Source organism: Trichogramma pretiosum, unplaced genomic scaffold, assembly GCF_000599845.2.
Source record: "Trichogramma pretiosum strain Unisexual culture from Peru unplaced genomic scaffold, Tpre_2.0 scaffold23, whole genome shotgun sequence".
NCBI classification, from domain to species: Eukaryota; Metazoa; Arthropoda; class Insecta; order Hymenoptera; family Trichogrammatidae; genus Trichogramma; species Trichogramma pretiosum.
In genome coordinates, this window is record NW_019641629.1 from 1,390,162 (window position 1) to 1,411,992 (window position 21,831).

The window sequence follows — 21,831 nt, forward strand, 5'->3', positions numbered from 1 at the left end:
TAAGGAACGTCTAAAACGAAAAAATGCAAAGAACAAAATAGTCTTAGAATTAGTCAAAGAATACGTGTGAATTTTTTCAGATTTTTTTAAACAAATTTTTTTAGTTATAAACAATAAATTTGTTAATAACTTTTAAAATACCAATTTTAACGCTTGGTAACCAAGCTAAATCGATTCAGCACACCAAAAAACCTATAAAAAGCTTTGGTTACCTTAAGGACCTGAAAATGCATACTCGACCCATAGCTGGCGCCCGGACTATTTGTTATTGTCATTAAATATTGCAACCGCGACGAAACAAAATGCAAAGTTTCACGAACGTCAAGATAACACAGGGATAATCCAAATAACGTACTAAGAAATGGGTGTTCACGTTTTCGTTTGAGGTGGATGCGACTGCCAAAAAATCTAATCTCAGCTCAGATTAACTCGTAATACAGAAAGGAAACAGGTGGCAATTATTGTAACGCGCGCCTGTAAGTCCGCTTCGTTTTTGCACGAGCTCCGATTGGCTGTCTCCCCCCGCGTGCATGGGTTGGCACTTCCAATGTTTCGCTCTCGCATCGCACGGCCTGACTTTTGACGAAGAAGAATCAGTCGGCACCGCAACACGCCCGCGCTCGCTTTACACACGATATAATAACCTTTCTTTGCTCCGTTTAATTGTTAGCAACTTTTCTCGCTCCACCTCCGCGAACTTCTCTCTGTTGATCTTTTTAATGACGTTTTAACGATGCTCGATGCTGCGTGAGGAGTGCAAGTGCACGTCGGTTACTCGGTCTCGGTTCTGTGTCTGTTTTATTTTCTGCTTTTATCCGCGCGCACAGTCGCGTCCAGTTTCGAGGTTACAAACTTTGTATATATAGAATATAGACAAGCAAGGTATATGTGCATTGTATACCGGTGTGTGCTCGAGTATGACAGATTTTTATGAAGATTTCTGATTCGATGTATGTTCGACCATCGCAAGATACGATATGAGATCTTATTGTCTTGTAAAAGTGTAAAATTAATTGTCAATTTTTGTTCCCCGATACCTTGCAGAAAGATTTTTATACGTAAATAAACAAGATTTTAAAATGGATAGAGGAAAGGCTGGAACTGGTCGTGGCTCTAAAAAAATTACTCCTCATCCATCGGAGTTCATAGTGCTCGGTTCGAAAAATACTAGGGATCCCATTGATAACAAGAGACCCAATATTGTGATATCAAAAGCCAGCTCAAGCAGCAGCCTCATAAGTAATATAAAACCCATTGCCTTTTTTCACGCGAACAGTACTGAAAATGAATCGATAAATATTTCATTAATTTTTCATCACTTTACAGGCAATGACAGAAAAAAAGAAGGTTCCTCGCTGCCAGCGCTTATACCATCAAAAAAACCAAAACTAGCCAGTCATGCTACAAATCCGACTATAAGACCATCAGATGCAACTGTGAAAGAAATTTGGGAGCTCCTTGCTGTAGACATTGATCCAGCAGATTTCGTGCCCTCAGTTATGGATGCTTGTGAAAGTGAGGATAATGACCGAATTGTAAAGCTTATTTGTGGCGCACTAAAAATTTTGAAAGCTTCTAGATATACCCCTGATAAGATTATCTGCTTGGGTTTATTATATTTGGTAAAAATTAAACCAAATATATTCTGTAACGAAAACATAACAACAGGTTTTGCTGCACTTTTCAAAAAAGACCCCAATTTTAAAAAGGGTAATCCAGTGATACCTGTGGTTATATCAAATGTAATTATGCATGGATTTAACGATAAGAGAGATTGGCCTAAAGATTTTATCAGGGTAAGAAAGATTCCATACAACTCAATATACTATAATTGTCTAATAAATGAAAATATATTTATGAAAAATATTGTTATAATTTTTTCAGATTTTTATTGAAGATGCTATTGGAGAAAGATTATGGGTTGATAATGAAGAATGCAAAAGTTTTGTTGATAATATTTTAACAGCATTCAATACTAGAGAACCTCCAAAAAGTGTATTACAACCAGAAGTAGGTATATTGACACAAAAAGAATGCCCAAGTCCTTCAACACCTATGGAAGATGACAACGGATCTTCTTTGAGTCAAATACTTGGAGACAAAGAGAAAAGTGATTCATCTGTAATTCCTAGATTTGCTAATATTCAAGACTTTGTAGAAAAAACAGTTGTTGAGATAGTCAAAGAACGGTTGGCCAGAAGTCAACCTGATACAATAAATCGTAACTTGTTAAAATTGTTGTCTTCAACTTGTGGAATTGCGGAAATAAGACTGATTGCTGTTTCCAAACTTGAGAATTGGTTACATAATCCAAAATTAATGCGATCTGCACAAGAACTATTGCTCTATGTTTGTTATAATTGTACTACACATACTCAAAAAGATATGGAAGTTATAAATCAGCTGGTGAAAATAAGATTGAAAACAAAAGCTGTTATTAATCTTTACATAAACGGAGTTAAAGAGTTGATTTCATTACATCCAGAAAATTTGTCTACTTTGTTCAGGTCTACCATTTACAATGAATTATCAGTGGGTAATAATCGTAATCCAAATAATATGCATATGCTACAAGTCATGTTTGCAAATGCACCGGAAGCATCTGCTCAGCTGCTAGGAAAATTATTTCAAGATTTATTGTTGAGTCGAGAGGATTATTTAAGACCATTGCGTGTGCTTTTTCGTGAAATTGCTAGAGTGTGCAGAAATGATCTGATTTTATTAGTTGTAGCTCGAACTCTAATGAGTGCAAGATTAGAAATTATTCAACAATTACCTGTTTTTGAATTTAAAGAACGTATGTTTCATTCTATCATTGATTTACTTTGTTTATGCATGTTTCTGTGCATAACCCCACAAGTTAAAGAAGCTGTTATTTTGACACAAAGGGGCGATAAGAAAGAAGCAAGTGTACTTCACAATTTTCAAAATTCAGTTGCAACTATTCAATATGAAACAATTGCTTGGATCCAGTGTTCTGCTAGTCAAATGTTTGGTATTAATAAAAAGTCAGATTTTCATCAAAGTCTTTTGAAAATTTTACTACTAGAATCACAAGAACAGTATCATAAACTTGATGGCTTTCCACCTGAATCTGAAAGACCATTTTATATGAGAATGGTTTCTGAAGTCCCTGTACTTGAACAAACCATAATGAAACTTATTTATATTGGAGTTGCTGAGGTATGTGTATGGTTTTATCATAATTTTTATATAACAATAATCTATTTTATTTGAATTTCAGGAAAATCCAATGACTCATGCTGAAATATTAGACATAATTGACCAAATCATTCGTAGATCATCAATGCATTCTTCTGAAATGTTTCCACTGCTTCACATAGAAAAACCAGATATCGTTGAATGTATATTCAGTTTATGCATGTACTCTCCACGCACAGTTTCTCCTACTATTCCAGCTGACTATATACCTCCTACTCTTGCTATTGCAAATTTATACTGGAGAGGTTGGTTGATGTTATTAATGATCGTTGCTCATAATCCTGCTACAATCGGAAAAATTATGTGGAAACACTATCCCATGCTAGATGTGTTGATAGAAATGTGTATTACAAAGTAGGTTTCATTTGGTTATTTTAAACATTTTTTTAAATAGACAATATAATGATAAAAAATTTTCAGTCACTTTTCATATCCACCACCAACAATGGCTTCATCTGAAGGAATAGATCAAGAACGAACTAAAGAGTTACACTTAGCAGCTTTAGAGAAACAGGAAATAATCCAATATGAAACACATTTAGCTGGTAAAGGGCCAGTAACTGAGTCAGCTAGCTATCTTCTTCCTCAGACAATGTTTTATGAGCCTCAAGGCATGCCCAGACGTCCACCTCAACTTGTTCTTGATCAAATTCAATCATTGAACACAACCCATCGTTTGCGTGAACTTCTTTGTAGATCGAGAAATCCAGATTTTTTACTTGATATCATTCACAAACAACAATCTAGTTCATCTCAAAACATGCCTTGGTTGGCTGAACTAGTTCAAAATAATGAGGGATCTCTTAGCCAGTTGCCAGTACAGTGCCTTTGTGAATATCTTTTAAGTTCTTCAATTATGCATTCTGATAAACAGTCAAGACAGAAACAGTTGTTAGCTCATTTACAGCAATTATTAATAGATCCATTGCACGATTCACAACATTCTTACGAAGTTTTAGAATATTTTATGAGAAAATTAAGTAGTTCCGTAAGCAAAAGTAGAATGCAAGCGATAAAAGCATTGAAACTTATACTCGATGACATTTCTATGGACGACGAAGTTATGATAGTCGATGGAGATTTGGACTAGTTTGTATTATTTTGAATTTTAATGTAATTTATCTTAGATTATTATTAAAAATTATTACTTATTTTTCAGTTATAAAAATGAATCATGGTTACTGCAAAAATTGCCATCAATCCCACACTTTTTAACTGTACGCTCGCTCGTTGCCAAAGCTTTACGTGGAGCTTGTAACGTAGAATACAATCCTGATCTGGTGCAAGCATACATAATTTATCTAGCTGCCCATACTCAAGGAGACGATTTGGTCGATTTCACTCATGCGGTTAACGAAATTTCTCAATTAGTTGTTGAACGAAACACAATTTTTGCAGCTATACTGCCGCAAACTGATACTGACAATCCTCGAGCTAAGCAAACTTTGCGAGCACTAATGTCGCTCTACTGTAATTATTTGAATAAGGTACTACTCTTATTCTTAAACATGATTTTTTAAAAATATTTTGAGTGTTATAATTGATTCATAATTTTGGTTTATTTGTAGGCCAGAGCATTGAGACAAGACAATTCGCGTGTTACATGGTCTGAAAGTCAAGATCTCATTCTAGTTGAATGGGCCACTGGAGAAGAATGCACGATGCATATTCTTGTAGTTCATGCTATGATAATATTGCTTACGTACGATCAATTGAAAGAGGACCCTTTATTTCAACAACTATTGGAAACTTGGTTTCCAGAAAATCACGAGCCACCAAAAGCTTATCTGATTGACACGAGTGAGGAAGCTCTTTTGATTCCAGATTGGCTAAAACTGCGTATAATTCGAAGTAACTTGCCGAGATTAGTTGACGCTGCGTTGCGGGATCTTGAGCCCTACCAACTGGTATTATTTATTCAAAGTTTTGGAGTACCAGTAAATGCAATGACGAAGTTGCTATGTTTATTAGATGAAGCTATTCAAAAGAATCCGGGAGCTGTAACTCAAAATGTGCTTGATAAAATGTACATGACAGGACTCGTTAAAATTCTTCACAATCGTGGCGCTTCGGGAGGTTTAATATTTCTTGAACACATCCACATTGGAACACCGCCAGCACCTGAAGAGAGCCTGAAACCCATCAAAAAACAATTGGAGCAATTACCAGTGGCATCTATGCTACAAAAGCAAGCTTCCGTTCAGTTGGGATCAATAAAAACTGAAGTTCCTAGCCTCATTAATCAGTTATTTATAGAAAATATCCCAATGAGTCAAAAAAATGAAGTCTACAGAAAGTTATCTAAAATGTTGGCAAAGGATCAGCACAAGCTGGGAACTGAAAAAGAGAGAGGTGCCATTGTGGTGGCTATCAAACATATTTTGAGTGTTCTAAGCTCTTTCCAGGTAAATTATTATTTGTTAAAAATTTTCGCTACAATTCGAATACTATTAATTAAATTTTTCTGTTTAGGTGAAAGACTTTTTGTCCTCTCTGGCTCACATGTCTCAATACTCCTGTACGTTAATGCGCCTTATCCTTCATCCATTGAAACGTCACATAACTTGCACAAAAGTTATTGAGCTCGCCCGCAGTATGTGTTTGAACTTAATCTCCATGTATGGTGATATTCAAGCACCTGTTATTTCAGTTTTACGCGATTTTGTCAGTATTAACGTTCCGCAAACGAAGTATCAAGATAAGTTGAAATTTACCGAAGAGCCAAGCAAAATTTTAGAAACAGCCGATCTTCAAGAACTCGAGTGCGTTGGAAGTAAATTACTCGACGTTTGTATGGAGAAAAATCGCAATGACGTATTGATTCAGTCCATAACAAACTTGTTGATCGCTGACAATGAACAATGTATGATAAAACCGCGAACAGGATTGTTAATTGATTGGCTGGCATCGATGGAACCAGAGCTTATTGGCACGTGTCCAAATTTGCAGATACGTTTATTATTTGGAAAAACCAACGTTTTTGTCAGAATAGATGAAAGCATTGTGAGCTCGCATTCTTGTAGACCTTATTTATTGACTTTATTGACTCATGGAGCGAGCTGGGCCACTCTGCAAAAATGCGTCGACCACCTGTTAACCCAATGCCACCAAGAGTAATATTTTAATAATTTAACGATATCACCTATTGATTATGTTTAATATAATTATGAGTAATTTTGAAATTCTTACAGATATGATCCAACGGCGGTCTTAGATTTCCTTTGGTCGCTAACGTGTAATCCAAAATTATGGCAGGGTCGTGAGAAATACTCTACCAAAAATGACTTACCTGAAAATATTTTACTTTTGACAAGTGATCAATTACTCTCTTTGGCCAAGTATGTTGTTGAAGAAGCAGTTATTTTATGCAATCGCCAATCTCGCAAAACGGCTGTGTCACAAATGGAATCCAGACTAGATTTACTTATTTGCTGTTTCTCCGGTAAAGAAGAATTGACAATGAGCATCGTCAAATATTTAGCTGGAGAAATGACTAATCACAATGAGTTAGTATTTTTAAAGCAATATAACAAAGTTTATACGATTGAAATCATAATCTTTTTAAATTTGTAATTTTTTTTATTTTAGCACATATGCTGACGTATCGCACCAATTTTTGTTACACATGTATATGAAAATTCCTAAAATTATTACGTATCTTTCAACATATCAAACTAAAAGGTTATCACAGAATGCGTGCATTGCTGAATGGACAGGTTCAGTTTTGGACTGTATGAGTCACTCTTTGCTCACAAGTTTGGCAGCTATACCTCGTCAAAAATCTTACGGTGTTAAATCCCGCGAGCTTGAACTCTGTGTCCGTAAAATGGCTGCAGTACATCCTCTTCTTGTATTGAGACAATTACCACTACTTTCAACATCACTAATGGGATGGAATGACTTAGAATTTGGTCAATTTAGATCTAGTCATCATTTAAGTTTATTCAATCAAGTGATGGGTTTGTTAGAGTTATTGCAGCCCTATTTGTTTGAAGAGGAACACCAGAGAGGCTTAGAAGCTACTCTCGACAATTACTGCAGATGTTTTAGGGTATGAAAAATATTAATTTGAGTTTGAAAGCATACATTTTTTAAAAATAATTAATTAGTAATAATGTCTTTCTTCAGAACTTTTGTACTATTGACGATCTTACTACATTATTAAATCGATTTGCTCAACTTTTACACGCGTATATTCAGCATGCCGAGCGGAGAGCGCTCAAATTCATCCAAAAACACATTTATTTGCTTCAGTACGTATGATAATACAAGACATTACAATTTCAATTGTCTTTTAGAAAAAATACTTTAAATGCCTTATTTACAGAGATTTACAAGCTCATTATTTAGGATTGGAAAGTTTGCGTTCGCTTGTTCATGGAATACATGTTCCAAGAGAAGGGGAAAATTCGGATCATCTTCTTATTACTGTTGGTTTTCGCCATGCACCCAGCCCTCCACCAGCGGTTTTGCCTGACATTATTGTGAAACTGACAAAAATTCAGGGTGAAGGTTATATCCGTTTGACATAATAATAAAAAATGTTTATAATTCATTACTAATCTAATCTAATAATGAAATTATTTGTTTGAGTAGAGGTTTTGAGCTCGTTACAAGAAATTGAACACTGGTCTTCACGAAAACCCGCTATATTGGAACCAGTAATTGATAATATAGCAGAATTGCTAGTTTCACCACAAACAAATATAAGGAGTTTATCACATCAATTGTTGGCGCGAGCCTTGAAGAACAAACCTCATCCACATCTTGGTATTTTAGCATCACTTCAAAAGTGTTTGGATAGCTCTCGAGCTGATATTCTAGCATCAGCTCTTGATAAGTTGCCTGATTACATCCTTTGCATGCAAGGTAAAAAAGTTATATCTAAAATCTTATTTTACATTTACACACAATATCATTTAATTTTTTTAATCTAAATGTTTTATTTTCAGAATATGCTTTACCCCTTCTGCAAAGGGTTTTTGAGCTTGGAGTTAATTCAAATGTAAATACGATTCCTCACATTAATAAAAGTGTTACACTGTTAAATATTCAAAGAGGCTGTTAGGATACAAATTGAAAGGATTGTAAAAATTATGTTAAGATTTAGTTTATAAACGTTAAAAAAAAGGACAAAATGTTTATCAATGTTTTTTATTTCTTTGCAAATACTACATAGTCAATGTGTACTAAAATGATTTTTATTACAAATATAACTAAAACATTTTCATAATAAATTAAAATTTATCTGATTTCATCTCTCCAAACTCTCTTTTTGAAAGCTTCCATTGGTATTTGATTGTCTACATATGATTTTAAAAATGAATCAACAGCTTTTCGAATTTCCCAGTTAGCTTCTATTAAACATTTTTCAGCATATTGTTTATTGACAGATGTTAATTCTTGCATCAGAGACAGGAGTTGTTCTTTTTCGGAAGCACTAAATGGCGTTGGATTAAAAGTTGGTATTGATTTCTCTGTAGCCAATGTTAATTCACTTAAATCTATGTCATTATAACTAGCAGGAAGATTATCTATATGATAGTGATCATTTGCAATGCAAAATTCATTATCTTCTTTGGCTACTACAAGCAAAGTTCTGTTGAACCACAATGGTGATACATAACTTCGTAAGTATGAAAATGGTCCCTGTACACAAACAGCGAAACATTTTTCAGTGTTATATACAAGATCAACATCTAAATGTTTCAGTTTTCGAAAAGTAGCTGGTTCTTGACGTAGCATGGCAATTATTTTTTCTGGTCCTTTTAGTAAAATTTCAGAACACTTGGCGTAATCAGCAAATTTTTTTAAATTTCTATTTGTGGCAAAAGTTTTTAAAATTAATTGTTTGCTTATATCTGTGATAGGTCCAATAGTCATTGAAAATATTGCTTCACTATCATATAATCCATTAAGGGATATTCTATCATTTTGGTCATAGCATGTGAAAAAATGTTCCAAAAATTGTTGAACTAAAGATATTTTCATATTATTGTGAATGAAATGCTTTTGAAACATTGGCATAAGTTTCAATTCATTATCTATTACATGATCATCTAATTTTTGTAAAAATGGAAATATTTGTTTAACAGTACCAATATAATCTCTTATTTTTGTATAATTATTACATAAAGGATTACCATCAAGCCACAATTCTGTAATCTTATATTCTGAAAATGATCGTAGTGAATTAACATTACCAAGTTTGTTGTTCCTCAAATCTAATCTGGTAAAGTTACCACCAAATACTTTTTCACTTAATACTAAGATTTCCAAGTTATTATCACTTAATATTAAATCTCTTATTGGAACCTTGCCCTCTCTTATATTTGGTGCCATTGGATGAGGAGAAGATAGAATTTTTGATAAACGAAAGACATAATCTAATACAAAAGGTATTTCTAATGGGCAATAAACTGAACCTAATATCTTATCATTTGAAAAGTTCTTGAGGTTTAAGCTTTTCCTATTGATTGGTTCCTTACCAAATCTGGCAATAATACAATTTGTTATTATACTTTGTGGATCTAGAGGCATATCTTGGAAAGACAAAAAAGAAAGAATAATATCAATCTTTACTTTTCTTGTTTTGTTTGGAATTTTAACTTCTAATTTGCGATTAACATATCTCTGAATTATATTGTATCTACAGAAAGTCAGAAATGTCGCTTTATTATCCCCTTCCATGGTGTACATTACCGGTATTAAAAAATATGGTTGGGCAATTTCTAAAAGAGCATTGAGGACTGCAACTTTATCTTCTTTTTCAACATTGTATAAAACAAATTTGTGCCACACATCAATTAAATTTGCTGCTTCCATTTCCGGGGCAGCGAAGTTCAGTTCTCTATGTGAAATTCTAACGGGTTTAAGAAATTTTTTTGTTACCGGTTGTTGACTGTGCTGAATCATTTCTATATCTTCTTTACTGTCCATTTTAGAGCTATTTTCAGATTGAAGTTGTGAAAGGAATTTTGAAAAATTATTTATCAAATTTGACTTGATATTTGCTGTAGATGTTTCAAAATTTTGAATAGGATTTGTGAGAGATGTTGATGTGGAACTGTCATCTTGTTTAGATGAATCTTGCATGTTTACATTCAATTTGGAATGACTCTTCATGATTGATTTGAGAGGACTAACAGAAGGATTTGTTTGTGTTACATTGATATCTGAGTCTAGAATTGGTTTTAAATTTGGTTCTTGATTGGGAGAAGTATCTTTAGAAGTAGAAGGGATATTACCAATAGAATCATTACTTTGTGATAAAAGCAATTTAGCCTTATTTTTTGACCTGTTTCTTTTTCTTCCCATGTTTTTGTATTATCTAGAAATAAACGATTCTATGTTGAAACATTTAAGACTGCAATCGAAACTCTGTAATTGATTAATCAACACACCAGAATTGTCAATTAATCTAAAATTATTTTCTGCAAAAATGATGTTAATTCACATAGCACTTGATAACTTAGCTAAACATAAGTTTAACATTTTTTTTGTACACAAAACAATTCTCAAGACAAATTATGCTATTCTATATTGCAAAACACTTATGAAACGTAAACAATAACGCGGTTAGCTCATGACTGCGTTGTTCTACTGCTGTAAAGCGGTACCGCCAAGTAGATGCACGCTGCTTGCCGCTCGACTATCGTCCGTCCACCTTTATCAATGTATTATAAAGTAATGTAATTTGTACCAAGGTGCAATTGGTTCAGAAGTTTAAGTACGATTTGATATGCGATTTATTTACACATTTTTTGAGTTAATATTAACTCTATTTTTCATAACTATATTTGAAAAAAATAAAATTGAATAAAAAACGAAAGTTAATTCTTTTAATAGTTATCAAATTTTATTTGTAAGAGAGAAGTTTGCTTTAAATACATTTGACGACGATGATGATTTTCAATTAGCCTTTCTACTGTAAATAACATGATAATTTACTTTTTTCACATGATTTAAGAGAAGTATTTTTGGACGAAGTAGGCTTATTCACAAAATTCAGACACATGATTAATATATATACAGTTGAACAAAATAACAAGGTGAAAAGTAGATGGTGATAAGTAGGAGACCAAATTTTTCAGTTTTATGCATTTTTATTTCCTTTGAATATTTACAAAGTATTTACAAATATTTACATTTCATTCGCAGATGATAAAAAACTAGGTCGTATTACATCAAAGTACAATCAACAGTTTGAATTTTATGTGTACTTTTTTGAAAGTTTTTTTAAAACCTTGTTGTTTAATGGATAGAACTATCGTTTTAATGACGTAAAAGATAAAAAAACTGAATTTATTATATATGCTAAAAGCAAAACAATGGGCTGCATACATACATGCAATTACAGTCATTAAAGTATTTTAATATTTTTAATTTTGCAGTGTGATTAAAGCTTGACTAAACAATTTTTTAAATAAATTAATAATTTATTATACATGTTTATAAATTAATCATAATCATGTCATTTATGAATTTTGATGTTTTCTTTTGAAAAATCTGCCAAAAATTTAATATTATAGAAGTATTTTTGAAGTTTTGAAACAAAAAAGAAAATTATCATTGAGTAGATTAAGGGATGATTCGATTTTTATTGCTACTACGCTACATTTTTACTACCACTATGCCATACTAGTGTAAAAAGCATCCTTTGGTACAGAGCCATTTTTATAATGGTGTAAAAAAATAGTTATGGCTTTTCTCATGTCCCAATCAGCATATTTGAGAAATTTTTCACAATGATCAGATTTCATTGAAGTTGCTTCTTGAAATGAAATTATCATATCTTCTTTTTCTCGTGAACTAAAACAATTTGGTTGGAATTTTAAAGGGTTTTCGTTTGTTATGTTGGAAGAAATGTTGTCCATTCCACCTGATGGCATGAAAACATGGTACTGATCATTTCTTATTTTGAATTCATTTTCTTCTTCATGAGCTAGCACAAAAGTTCTATTGAAAGCTAAGATTTGATTTATTCCATTCGCCAATTTGAATAGTCCTTCAACAGTGATAACTACTACTTCGTCACTATCAAATATAAGATCAGAACAAAATGATTTATGAAAATGTTGACTAGCTGGCATTGACTTCAAAGCTTCAATAATTGTTTCAGATCCATAGTGTAAAAGTTGTTGGCTATTTTTACCAAATATTAATAAATTCCTATTTTCTTGCCCGAATGGTTCCAGACATTTTTTACTACTTAGTGAAGTAGGAGTACCAACAGTAGTTGAACACCATGCATTTTCATGATACAGGCCTTTTAATACTGTTCGATCTGGAGAATCGTAAGCTGTAAAAAAATGCTCAACAAACTGTTCCACTAACTTTCTTTTCTGCCAATTTTTGATATAACTTTTGAAAATTAATGGCAGTCCAGGTGAATTTAAAGTAACTCCATCCAATTTTAACAAATTTGGACAATACTCCCTTACAGCCTCTACATATTGTTGCGGATGAGAATAGTTTTCACATAATGGATTTCCATCCAACCAAAGTTCTAATATATTAAGACATTTGAGAGGTTCTAAACATTCTATTCTGATTAAATCATTGTGCCTTAAATCTAAATATTTAACTGTTTTCATGTGTGCAGGTTCTAATGCTGACAAAGATGAAATTTCATTGCTTTTTAAATTTAGATTTTCCAATAATGCAAAAGTACTTTTTGCTAATCTCAAAACATGTCCCAAAGTCTTAGATTGAGATAAAGGACAATACACTTGTTTGTAAATATCAGCATCTTTATGAAACTCTTCCAAATTTAACAATTTTTTGTCTAAGGCATATCGCTTTACTAGTCCTGTCAATAAAATTGGTTGAATGTTAATTTTCAGGTCATGAATTGAAGCAAAGCCTAGTGTAATTGTGAGAATCATATGACTATCTTCAGTTTGAATTATCAAACTTGTTTTACATAATTTATCCAAAGCTTGACCACAATTCCTTACAAGAAAACACGAATCAGTTCCTATAACTTGATATTTGACTGGAATCAAATCAGCTGGACTTACAGTGCGAAGTATAGCTTTTAAGGCAGTTTCTTTATCAATACCAGCACCGTTTTGAATGATAATTCTGTGCCAAATGTCATTACGCTCCATGAGAGCTTTCTCTACTGGTAGAGGATTTCCCATTGACAGCTGAATAGCTACAGAGGAATCCACTACACTGGAATGAAATGGTTGCGAAGTTGGAATAATTTGACCACCAACATTGGGTATTGTATACACTTCTCCAAGCTGCATATTATGAGTTGCTTGAGCTTGCTTCAAGCGGTCTTGAATATTTACAAGGTTTGATCTTGGGAACATCTTTGGTGAATTAATTTCTGTAATTGGAAACTAGATTTAAAGCTATAAATCAATTAAATATCTCAAAACTGTTGCAATGAAGGTTAAAAATGTCACTTACTGAATTGTATTATTTGTAAACGTATATGAGTTCTAATGAACAGAAATCGACGTGATTTTGTTAATTCATTGATATTTCATTATTTACTCGATCATCTACGCAGCTATAAAAAAAAATGTATATTTTCGAAAAGAAATGAGTTTATATGAACTGAGATATGAACGTAAACAACTTTTGACTAGTGTGCAATGCAGTCCAAGTTGTCTGCTAGTTTTATCAGTTTTACGCTAAACACGAATTGAAAAATTGAATTGTCACGAATAAGGATTTTTTTTATTTGAAAGTACACAATATAAAATTGATTTTATTGCATTTAAACTATGAAAAATCCGAAAATATTTACGATGTACTATGCGCAGCAAAAAGTTGATGTGACTTTTATACAATATCAATTTTACATTAGTTAATAGTGTAATTTGAGTTTCTTGCATTCCAGTTGTTATTTTTTTTTTTTTTTTTTTTTTTTTTTTTTTTTTTTTTTTTTTTTTTTTTTTTTTTTTTTTTTTTTTTTTTTTTTTTTTTTTTTTTTTTTTTTTTTTTTTTTTTTTTTTTTTTTTTTTTTTTTTTTTTTTTTTTTTTTTTTTTTTTTTTTTTTTTTTTTTTTTTTTTTTTTTTTTTTTTTTTTTTTTTTTTTTTTTTTTTTTTTTTTTTTTTTTTTTTTTTTTTTTTTTTTTTTTTTAATAAAAGCCTTCAACAAAATTGGTGTTTTACCGACCGAGTCCTGAAAATGAATTGCATCATTTTTTTTCTAGACTGATTTTCAAAAAAAAACAGTGAGAAACCAAATTTTATCTAATTTCATACAGTAGTTTTTTGAAAAAAACTGATGACTTCAGGACTAAACTTTTCTATCCTGTTTTTTGAGAAAACAACCGAAAGAAATGAACTAAAATTTGGTGCAGTAGTAGCTACTAGCTAGATTGATTCGGCCAATATTACAAAAATTGCATCATCTAGGTTGCTTTGGTTATACTTACGTTAACTTTCTCATCCACAAAAAATAGCTTGAACTGGGTTGAATTAATTATTTACGGTTGCAGATAAAAAATTTTTAAGATGGTACCGTCTATGCAAAATGTGTCGCGTTGGTCGCAGAATCAAACCGTGCCTTGCAGACTTGGTCAAAGCAGCGAAAAATGAGTTTTATCATTTTTAGCGGCGGATTAATTTCCACTGATATTTGTACATGCTTAAAAATTCAACATATACTGACACAATAATTGGCTTGCTTTTAGTGTGCTGAATTTGCGCGCGCGATCAAACTTGAATTAACTCCCGCCGCCGCGATACTCGACTTCCTGCCGTTTGCGCGAATTTTTAAATAGTACGCGCAACTTTCATACTGTTACAGGTTTAAAACGATCGAACTTGTACTTGAAGTTGAAAATAAAAAGATAGTCAAGATTAAGATTAAAAAATTTTTAATACCTATATTCCTAGCTAAAAATATAAATATACATCTTTTAACAATTTCATTCAACAATTTCATTAACAATTTGTCTAAAAATGCAATCTTCAGTAACTCAACCATTCGCCGAGGTACTGACAAGTGTTGGGCGTAATATTTCCAACATCGGAGCAATCTTTTCGCACGGGACATAATCCACAGGGACTCTTCACAAGTCCTGTACCTTCGACCAATCGTGCAATGGCTCTGTACATGTTGTTTCCGTCGCTAGTCGTGACCCTTTCCACTTTGCCGTCATGAACTAATGAGTCTAAAATCATTTCCACGTCCGTTACTTCCAGTTTTTGCTGAAAATTCGAATAAAATAAAAATTAATTATTTCAATAATTTAAGAAATATATAGCAACGATTAGATTAAGATTCTTACGGTTGTAAATCCCATAATGTACTTCAATACATCTGCGGACGGAGCGAACGAGGCATTTTTCTCGATTAGTGGGCCTAAATCCTGAGCCTTGGCTTTCTCTCTTTTTTGTTCCAAGTATAGGTAACACTGCTGATTCAACGTATTAACAAAAACTTCGTCAAATTCTTGATCGGTATACCAAGGACCACCGGTAATCGAAGTAGATGGTTTCAAATCGTATAGCATAAACAACTTTTTCCTCTTATCTTGGGGGGAGTTTATAATTTTGATAAATTTTTTACTCACAAGAGTTTTTGTTATTTTAGTCAATTGTTGATCTGTTGCTTTGATTATATTCTTCAGTTCGCGGCTCCAGATTCCCTTGTCTCCAGCTTTTGCTATATGGTCATAAATCAATTTTTCTTCGCTTGTAATATTTTTGGATAATTTTGCACTTATTTCATGATTTTCATTATATTTATAATTATTTTTTTCCTTTACTCTAAATAATTTGATAATATGATTTCTCAATAGATCATTAATTAAATCAACTCTTTTCTGAGGAACCGGTTCGATCTGTATAATATCTTCATCAAATATTCCCTTCTTTCCCGCAGATTTTAAGAGATCGATAATTCTGAAATAAAAATGTTGTTATTCACATTATACGAAAAAAAATACTCGATTCAAATAATATCGAACAATAATCAGTTACTCACTTTTGTTTTTTTTGCTGGTCCACTTCCATTTTAACAAATTTAAAAGAAACACTAGTTTAAAATTATCTACGAATTTTAGCGACTTTTCGATGGTGAATTGTTACCAACTAAACACCTGCGAAAACTTAACCTCACAAGCACTAGATCACACTTGATTCGTCTGCACTGCACGAGTCACGACTGCGCACGCCAACTGCCAACTGCCAAGGTCGCCGACTGGATGCGCTGTTAAAAGTTGAGTCTACAAAGAGAGGATAGACGCAGCCAGTGTCGTCAAAAACGCGACATGCCATACGAGTCTACAATGCCTATTAGAGTAGTGGAGCTAATTTTAAATTATTCACGCTACATATATATTTTAAACACAATTTACAGCCTGAATAATTTGGAAGTTCGCTGCACTACTGTAAGTAGCAAGTGCAGTCGTTGTGCACGAATAAATTTAATTTTTCTAGGTAATTTGTTTTTTGAGAAAACTGGACCGACATTTTTTATTTCCGTATTCAGGGTTATAATTTTGTTTTCTGGTAAAACGACAGAATGAAATTGGTTAAAGTTTGGTACATTAATTCGCATCATTAACACGAAGGATCCTAAAAATTCGTTTTACAAAAATCGATCTATAAAAATGTTACTCAAATTTAAATTTTTAGGCCTTGGTCGGTAAGAAACGAGGCTACGTAGCTGGCTTCAAGTTTCTGCTTTATCGACAATAGGCAGTTTATTTTTTCTTCATAAAAAACTACTAGATCATTTTTTCGATTTTTATTGACTTTTTTAGAATATTGTGCCAACTGAAGTTTCTTTTCTAATTGTTCAAACTATTTATTATAAGATAATTACTCAAAAAATAAGTTTTAGGGGTAAGTACACGTATCTTTAAATGCTATAAAATCCTTTCAATTTATTTAATTCTTGTACAACTTTCTTATGTTTTACTTATCTTCATAAAAAGTCTTACCCCAGAAGTTAAACCATAGGTGTAAATATTTCCTTATTAAATCTATGAGTTCGCCGTGATTTAAATATTTTGTGAACTTTTTTTATCATCTCAGATACGGAATCCAAATCACGTATACAAAACAAAAACGATCGAGAGCCTCGTATACAGTCACCGCGGTACGTGTAATAAAGGGTTAATAAAAATACCGCGACGGATCGTATACATACCGGTCGAAAAATATTTATAAGAGAATAGGCGTGTACATAGGCATCGCAGGACTCATAAATCGGCCGCGTAAAGCAGATCGCTCGACGCCTTTTTTCTTCGGCTGCGCTCGCGCGTCTGTACTATATACACGTGCATTGTGCAATGCTGCACTTGCGGCCTTCTCTCGTCCCTTTTCGTTCGGTCGTTCGCGATCCGCACACACATACATACACGTATCCTTTTGTCTCTCTCTCTCGCTCTTTTACACCTCATCTCGGATTGATATCGTTAATGGGCAGATAGCCAGCGGAGTCAAGCGCAAACGATCGATTTCCCTCTTTTTTTTTCTTCTCTTCGCCATCGAGCGTGTAAAATAATAATATCGACTCTGGAGCGCATCTCGGCCCCGTTCTTAGTTTTCGCGCAGGGCCCGCGCCGATTTACAGCGACGTGACCGACGATCGCCATGCAAAATCACGTATCGTCAATCATTCGCAATCGAGTCGTAAAATTAATTTAAAAAAAAAAAGGCAAAAAGGGAGTAGTACAAACGAGAATTGATAAATCGTGCATTATATGAAAAATATGTCTATCGGCGCGGGATACGCTTAGCGCTCTGTATCCGGAAGTCGAAAATTCCGCTTTCGGATCGGTGGAGCCTAAATTATATATACAAACGAAACGTCCGCAAAGGCTTAACGAGGAATGCCGATGGGAATAGGGGTCGGCCCGGAGACTCCGAAAAATTGGCACGTCGCGTCTCTCGTGCTTGACGAATATATAGTTGTAATAATAATATATAGTAGAGTCCTGGCGCCCCGTGAGAAGAGCAGGATAACGTAGGATGAGAAACGTCGCGGGAGGTGATGCTGCTTCTGCTGCCGTTGAGCTCTTGTATATATATGCAAATTGATCGATGCGACTCTCCGGTGTATATAAGTTTCCACGCACGATGCTTACATCATACATACATGCACGACTCGATATTCCTTATATTCAAACGTCGCCTTCGTGAAACGCGACTGACGAGTGGCTGAGAATCTCCGCGTTACAATATCGTTCATATCTATATTAGTCGCCAGACTCTCGCTCGCTCACGTCTCCAATCGATATTTTATTTATTCGTTTTTTTTCTTCTTCTTTTTTTGTATAATCCGCCGACCTTAGGTGCTACCGCGCCAGATAGCATTTATATACAGTCTTTAACCCGCATTTTACGCAACGAGTACGCATCATTATATATATTTGCAGTTGAACGCGCGGGGTTCGAAGCTTCGCCGCAGGTAACTACTATACACATTCAACGTTTTAAAGCTAAATTCATTTATCAAAGCGGACCAACCAGCTCCAATGACAAATTATTCGCTCTCTCTCTCTCTCTCTCTCGGGAGCAAAACAATGCGATCCATTGCGAGAGGCTGCGAAGACAAAAATGTCCGTAGTGTGCGCAGTGGAGCTATTGAAAAAATGCGAGCGATGCAGGCGCGCGCGTGTCTTTCGGGGACGAAATAAGAGAAAAAGTAAAAAAATGAAACGCGCGAGTCCTTTGTGCCATCATGCTGCTGCATTTGGAGAGGCTGCATCGAAACGTAACCAACGTAATACAGGAAAAATATGGTTTCGGGTCCGAGCGAGTTCGTGTTTTTCTTCGATCGTCGTCGTCGAGCGAACGAACGAACGAAGAAAAAAAGGTGTATATGATCTTACTTTTGGGCAGGTCGAGTTCACCCGCGATGTACACGCGCGTGTGCATTCCTTCCAGGTGCACAAACACGTCGAGTTCTCTCTCTCTCTCTCTCTCTCTCTCTCTCTCTCTCTCTCTCTCTCTCTGGCTCGCGTTTAATACTCGGCACGCTTATATACATTCGCGAAAAATATCGCATCCACGCGCGGTGGTGTGCTCGCGACATGGGTATATAACCTCTGGGCCTCTCCGCTGCATATATATATATATAAGCCCTCCGCTCGTGCTACGTATTTATATATATAAGTATTTATATACGCGGTCAGCACTGCACACACACATGGGGTTGCAGCAGAATCAGCAGCAGCAGCAACAGTTTGTTGCTTCTCTCTTATACGCGGTCCTCTCTTACCTGCGCGCACTCACGAGGTTTTGCCTCTCTCTCTCTCTGGTGTATTATATATGTATATGTGTGGAGGTGAGAGACACCTATAGCTGCGCGCGCGAGGACTCTGCTCTGCCGCTGCTGCTGCTGCTGCTGATTCCAGGAAATGTGTCCTGGCAGCTTGTTAGGTGTCCCCGAGACTTCTCTAATATATGACTCTCTAACTCCTCCTCTCTCTCTCTCTCTCTCTCTCCCTCCGCGGCGCAGCTCATTTCCTTCTTTTTCTGCTTTATATATATACACACACAGGTACGGACACATGCACTCGCTCGTGCGCAACACACGCACGCTCGTACATGTATATACCTCTATCGTTGCTTGTGATTCTGCTCGAAAGGCAGAGAGAGAGAGAGAGAGTGAAAGCGAGAAATAAAATAGCCGCGTGCGCAAGTTGTATCGTTCTCACGATATTCATCTCGTTTTGCTGGCCTTAATAATGCACTCATTGATCAAAAATTAGCCTCGAATAATCAGAAACTCGATGGAGAATACTTTTTCGAATTGCGTAATTGTAACGATGACAAAAATCACGACGACAGGTGCATCGAACTATATACATAATATAAATACTACACACGCAGCGACAAGGCAATCTCGTGTATAATACGCAACCTGCGCGCCCTTATCAATGCCTCCCGCGTGTTCGACACGATGCGTCGCTGATAAGGACTTTTATTATGCTGCTGCTGCTGCTGCTGCTGCTGCTGCTGCTGCTGCTGCTGCACGAGGGACACGCATTATGTATATATCCGAACTCTTTCTCTCTCATCTCCCTCTGCTGCAGTTCTTGCCTACCTTCTTTTTTTATATATCTGAATTCCCAAAGACATCTTCTCGCTTTGTTGGTAATTTGCGCGCCCGGCAGCAATCGGGGCCTCATGCCGCATATATAAACACGACTCGCGTCGCTGCTATATAGAGAGGGACTATATACCGATTAATTAACGCTTCTTTGGCGTGTATCACACACACACACGTACAATTTTACAGCGCGAGTTCATTCGGGGCACCAAAAATTCTGCGCGGCTGATTTCGAGAATGTCGAAATGCAATCCGCCCAGAGCCAAGAGCTGCACAAGCATAAGGCTCCTATACGACGGGACGTTTTTCCAACCGACTAATTGAATCGTTACGAGTTTTACGCTTCTCTATGTATACCAAAGTCGAATTTTTCAATCATTTCGGGAAATCGGGCGTTTATTAGTCAGTCGCTATTAATTCTCGTACGATAATTAAATTTTGTCCGAGCGAGCTTGCAACTAATTGCCATCTTACGTTCGTCGAGCTTCCGTTAAACTTCGAGAAACTCTCGAGTCCGGCAAGGATGTTCATTTCCTCCTCTATGATCGCAGTGCAGTTTTTTTTTTAAATCTCCTACTTTGTTTTTTGGTATGTAGATAAAATTGTCTCTGCCCGGTGTTCCTCCAATCCTTATACGTATACCACCGAACGCTGATATACAGATTCGTTTGGCACATAGTTGGTGAATTATTCGCTCGCGACGAATAATAGAAGGTGAGGGACACTAATTAGCGATTCCAGGAATCAAGAACATGCCTCGTACATGTGCTCTCTCTCTTACTCTTTTCTTCTCTCTTTTATTCGCGTCGAATTTAAATCCAAGCATTCATTAATTCATTACCCTTGACCCAACCTTCCTCTCTCTCTCTCTTTCTCTCTCCGTCGTATTCTCTTTCTTTCCCTTTCGTTGCAGCAGCAGCATCGCTGCCTCAATATCCGAGAGCCGTGTCTCATTTTTATTTATTTTTTCATTTTATCTTTTTTCCCCTTTTTTTTCTCATCGATATCGTTTTGTCCGAGGGTTGTTAACATTTTTTTTAATCTTGCTCAAGTCGTCGTTCTTGCGGGATATTACTAGATTATTTCGGACGCACACGCGAGGCTCTCTGCGGTGTGTGTGCAAATGTGTGTGCAGCGCAGTGTGTGTTTGTTTTGTTACGTTGTATTCGAAGCTCGTGGATCAGATACGAGTCGCGTTGTTCCTTTTTTTTTTTAGCGAGCGCGAGCCCATGTTACACATTTGTTTTCTTTCGCTGCAAACGCAATCTCAATGAGTTTATATATATCGTTTGGAATACGTAATTATAGGCACTTTATGGGAAAAAAAAATAGATGTTACAACGCGTTAAAACATATCTATACACACGAATTTCCAATTCTAATGAATGGGGGAGGTGATCGCGCACAAGTGCACAAGATTTAGATGATGGAATTCAGGGCCTATACGTTATATATAATGCAGCGACGCATGAGCGCGTATCATCGGTCGCTGCTCGATTCCTCGGACGACGACGACGACGACGAAGCTTGACACCACACACGTTGGCAGGGACTTTTTCTCATGCGCCGGGGAC

General features: G+C 35.1%; 4 protein-coding genes across 6 annotated transcripts; 1 reads left to right on the forward strand and 3 right to left on the reverse strand.

The window, feature by feature from the left end:
* The first annotated feature begins 570 nt into the window (after positions 1-570).
* LOC106654920 (integrator complex subunit 1) lies at positions 571-8,474 on the forward strand. Of its 2 annotated transcripts, XM_014375061.2 has the most exons (15): positions 571-950; positions 1,045-1,239; positions 1,327-1,796; positions 1,885-3,183; positions 3,245-3,576; positions 3,643-4,311; positions 4,382-4,709; positions 4,791-5,627; positions 5,695-6,335; positions 6,414-6,728; positions 6,811-7,273; positions 7,351-7,475; positions 7,550-7,734; positions 7,819-8,091; positions 8,175-8,290. In XM_014375061.2, the coding sequence occupies exons 2-15, from the start codon at positions 1,080-1,082 to the stop codon at positions 8,288-8,290; spliced, it is 6,213 nt and encodes a 2,070-aa protein (XP_014230547.1). In that variant the 5' UTR covers positions 571-950; positions 1,045-1,079. The 2 variants fall into 2 exon arrangements, with proteins under 2 accessions (XP_014230547.1, XP_014230548.1); XM_014375062.1 differs by lacking the exon at positions 571-950 and having other exon boundaries at positions 1,080-1,239; positions 8,175-8,474.
* LOC106654921 (nuclear RNA export factor 1-like) lies at positions 8,361-10,785 on the reverse strand. Its single transcript, XM_014375063.2, has one exon. The coding sequence runs from the start codon at positions 10,537-10,539 to the stop codon at positions 8,467-8,469; it is 2,073 nt and encodes a 690-aa protein (XP_014230549.1). The 5' UTR covers positions 10,540-10,785; the 3' UTR covers positions 8,361-8,466.
* Positions 10,786-11,802: 1,017 nt separating this feature from the next.
* LOC106654708 (nuclear RNA export factor 2-like) lies at positions 11,803-13,817 on the reverse strand. 2 transcript variants are annotated; one of them, XM_014374705.2, is made up of 2 exons: positions 13,645-13,817; positions 11,803-13,561 (listed from the first exon to the last, which is right to left on the reverse strand). In XM_014374705.2, the coding sequence occupies exon 2, from the start codon at positions 13,542-13,544 to the stop codon at positions 11,853-11,855; it is 1,692 nt and encodes a 563-aa protein (XP_014230191.1). In that variant the 5' UTR covers positions 13,545-13,561; positions 13,645-13,817; the 3' UTR covers positions 11,803-11,852. The 2 variants fall into 2 exon arrangements, with proteins under 2 accessions (XP_014230191.1, XP_014230190.1); XM_014374704.2 differs by having other exon boundaries at positions 11,803-13,574.
* A 1,342-nt stretch (positions 13,818-15,159) lies between these two features.
* On the reverse strand, positions 15,160-15,704 carry LOC111693699 (DNA-directed RNA polymerase III subunit RPC6-like). Its single transcript, XM_023459122.1, has 2 exons — positions 15,480-15,704; positions 15,160-15,399 (listed from the first exon to the last, which is right to left on the reverse strand). The coding sequence occupies exons 1-2, from the start codon at positions 15,702-15,704 to the stop codon at positions 15,160-15,162; spliced, it is 465 nt and encodes a 154-aa protein (XP_023314890.1).
* Positions 15,705-21,831: the final 6,127 nt, after the last annotated feature.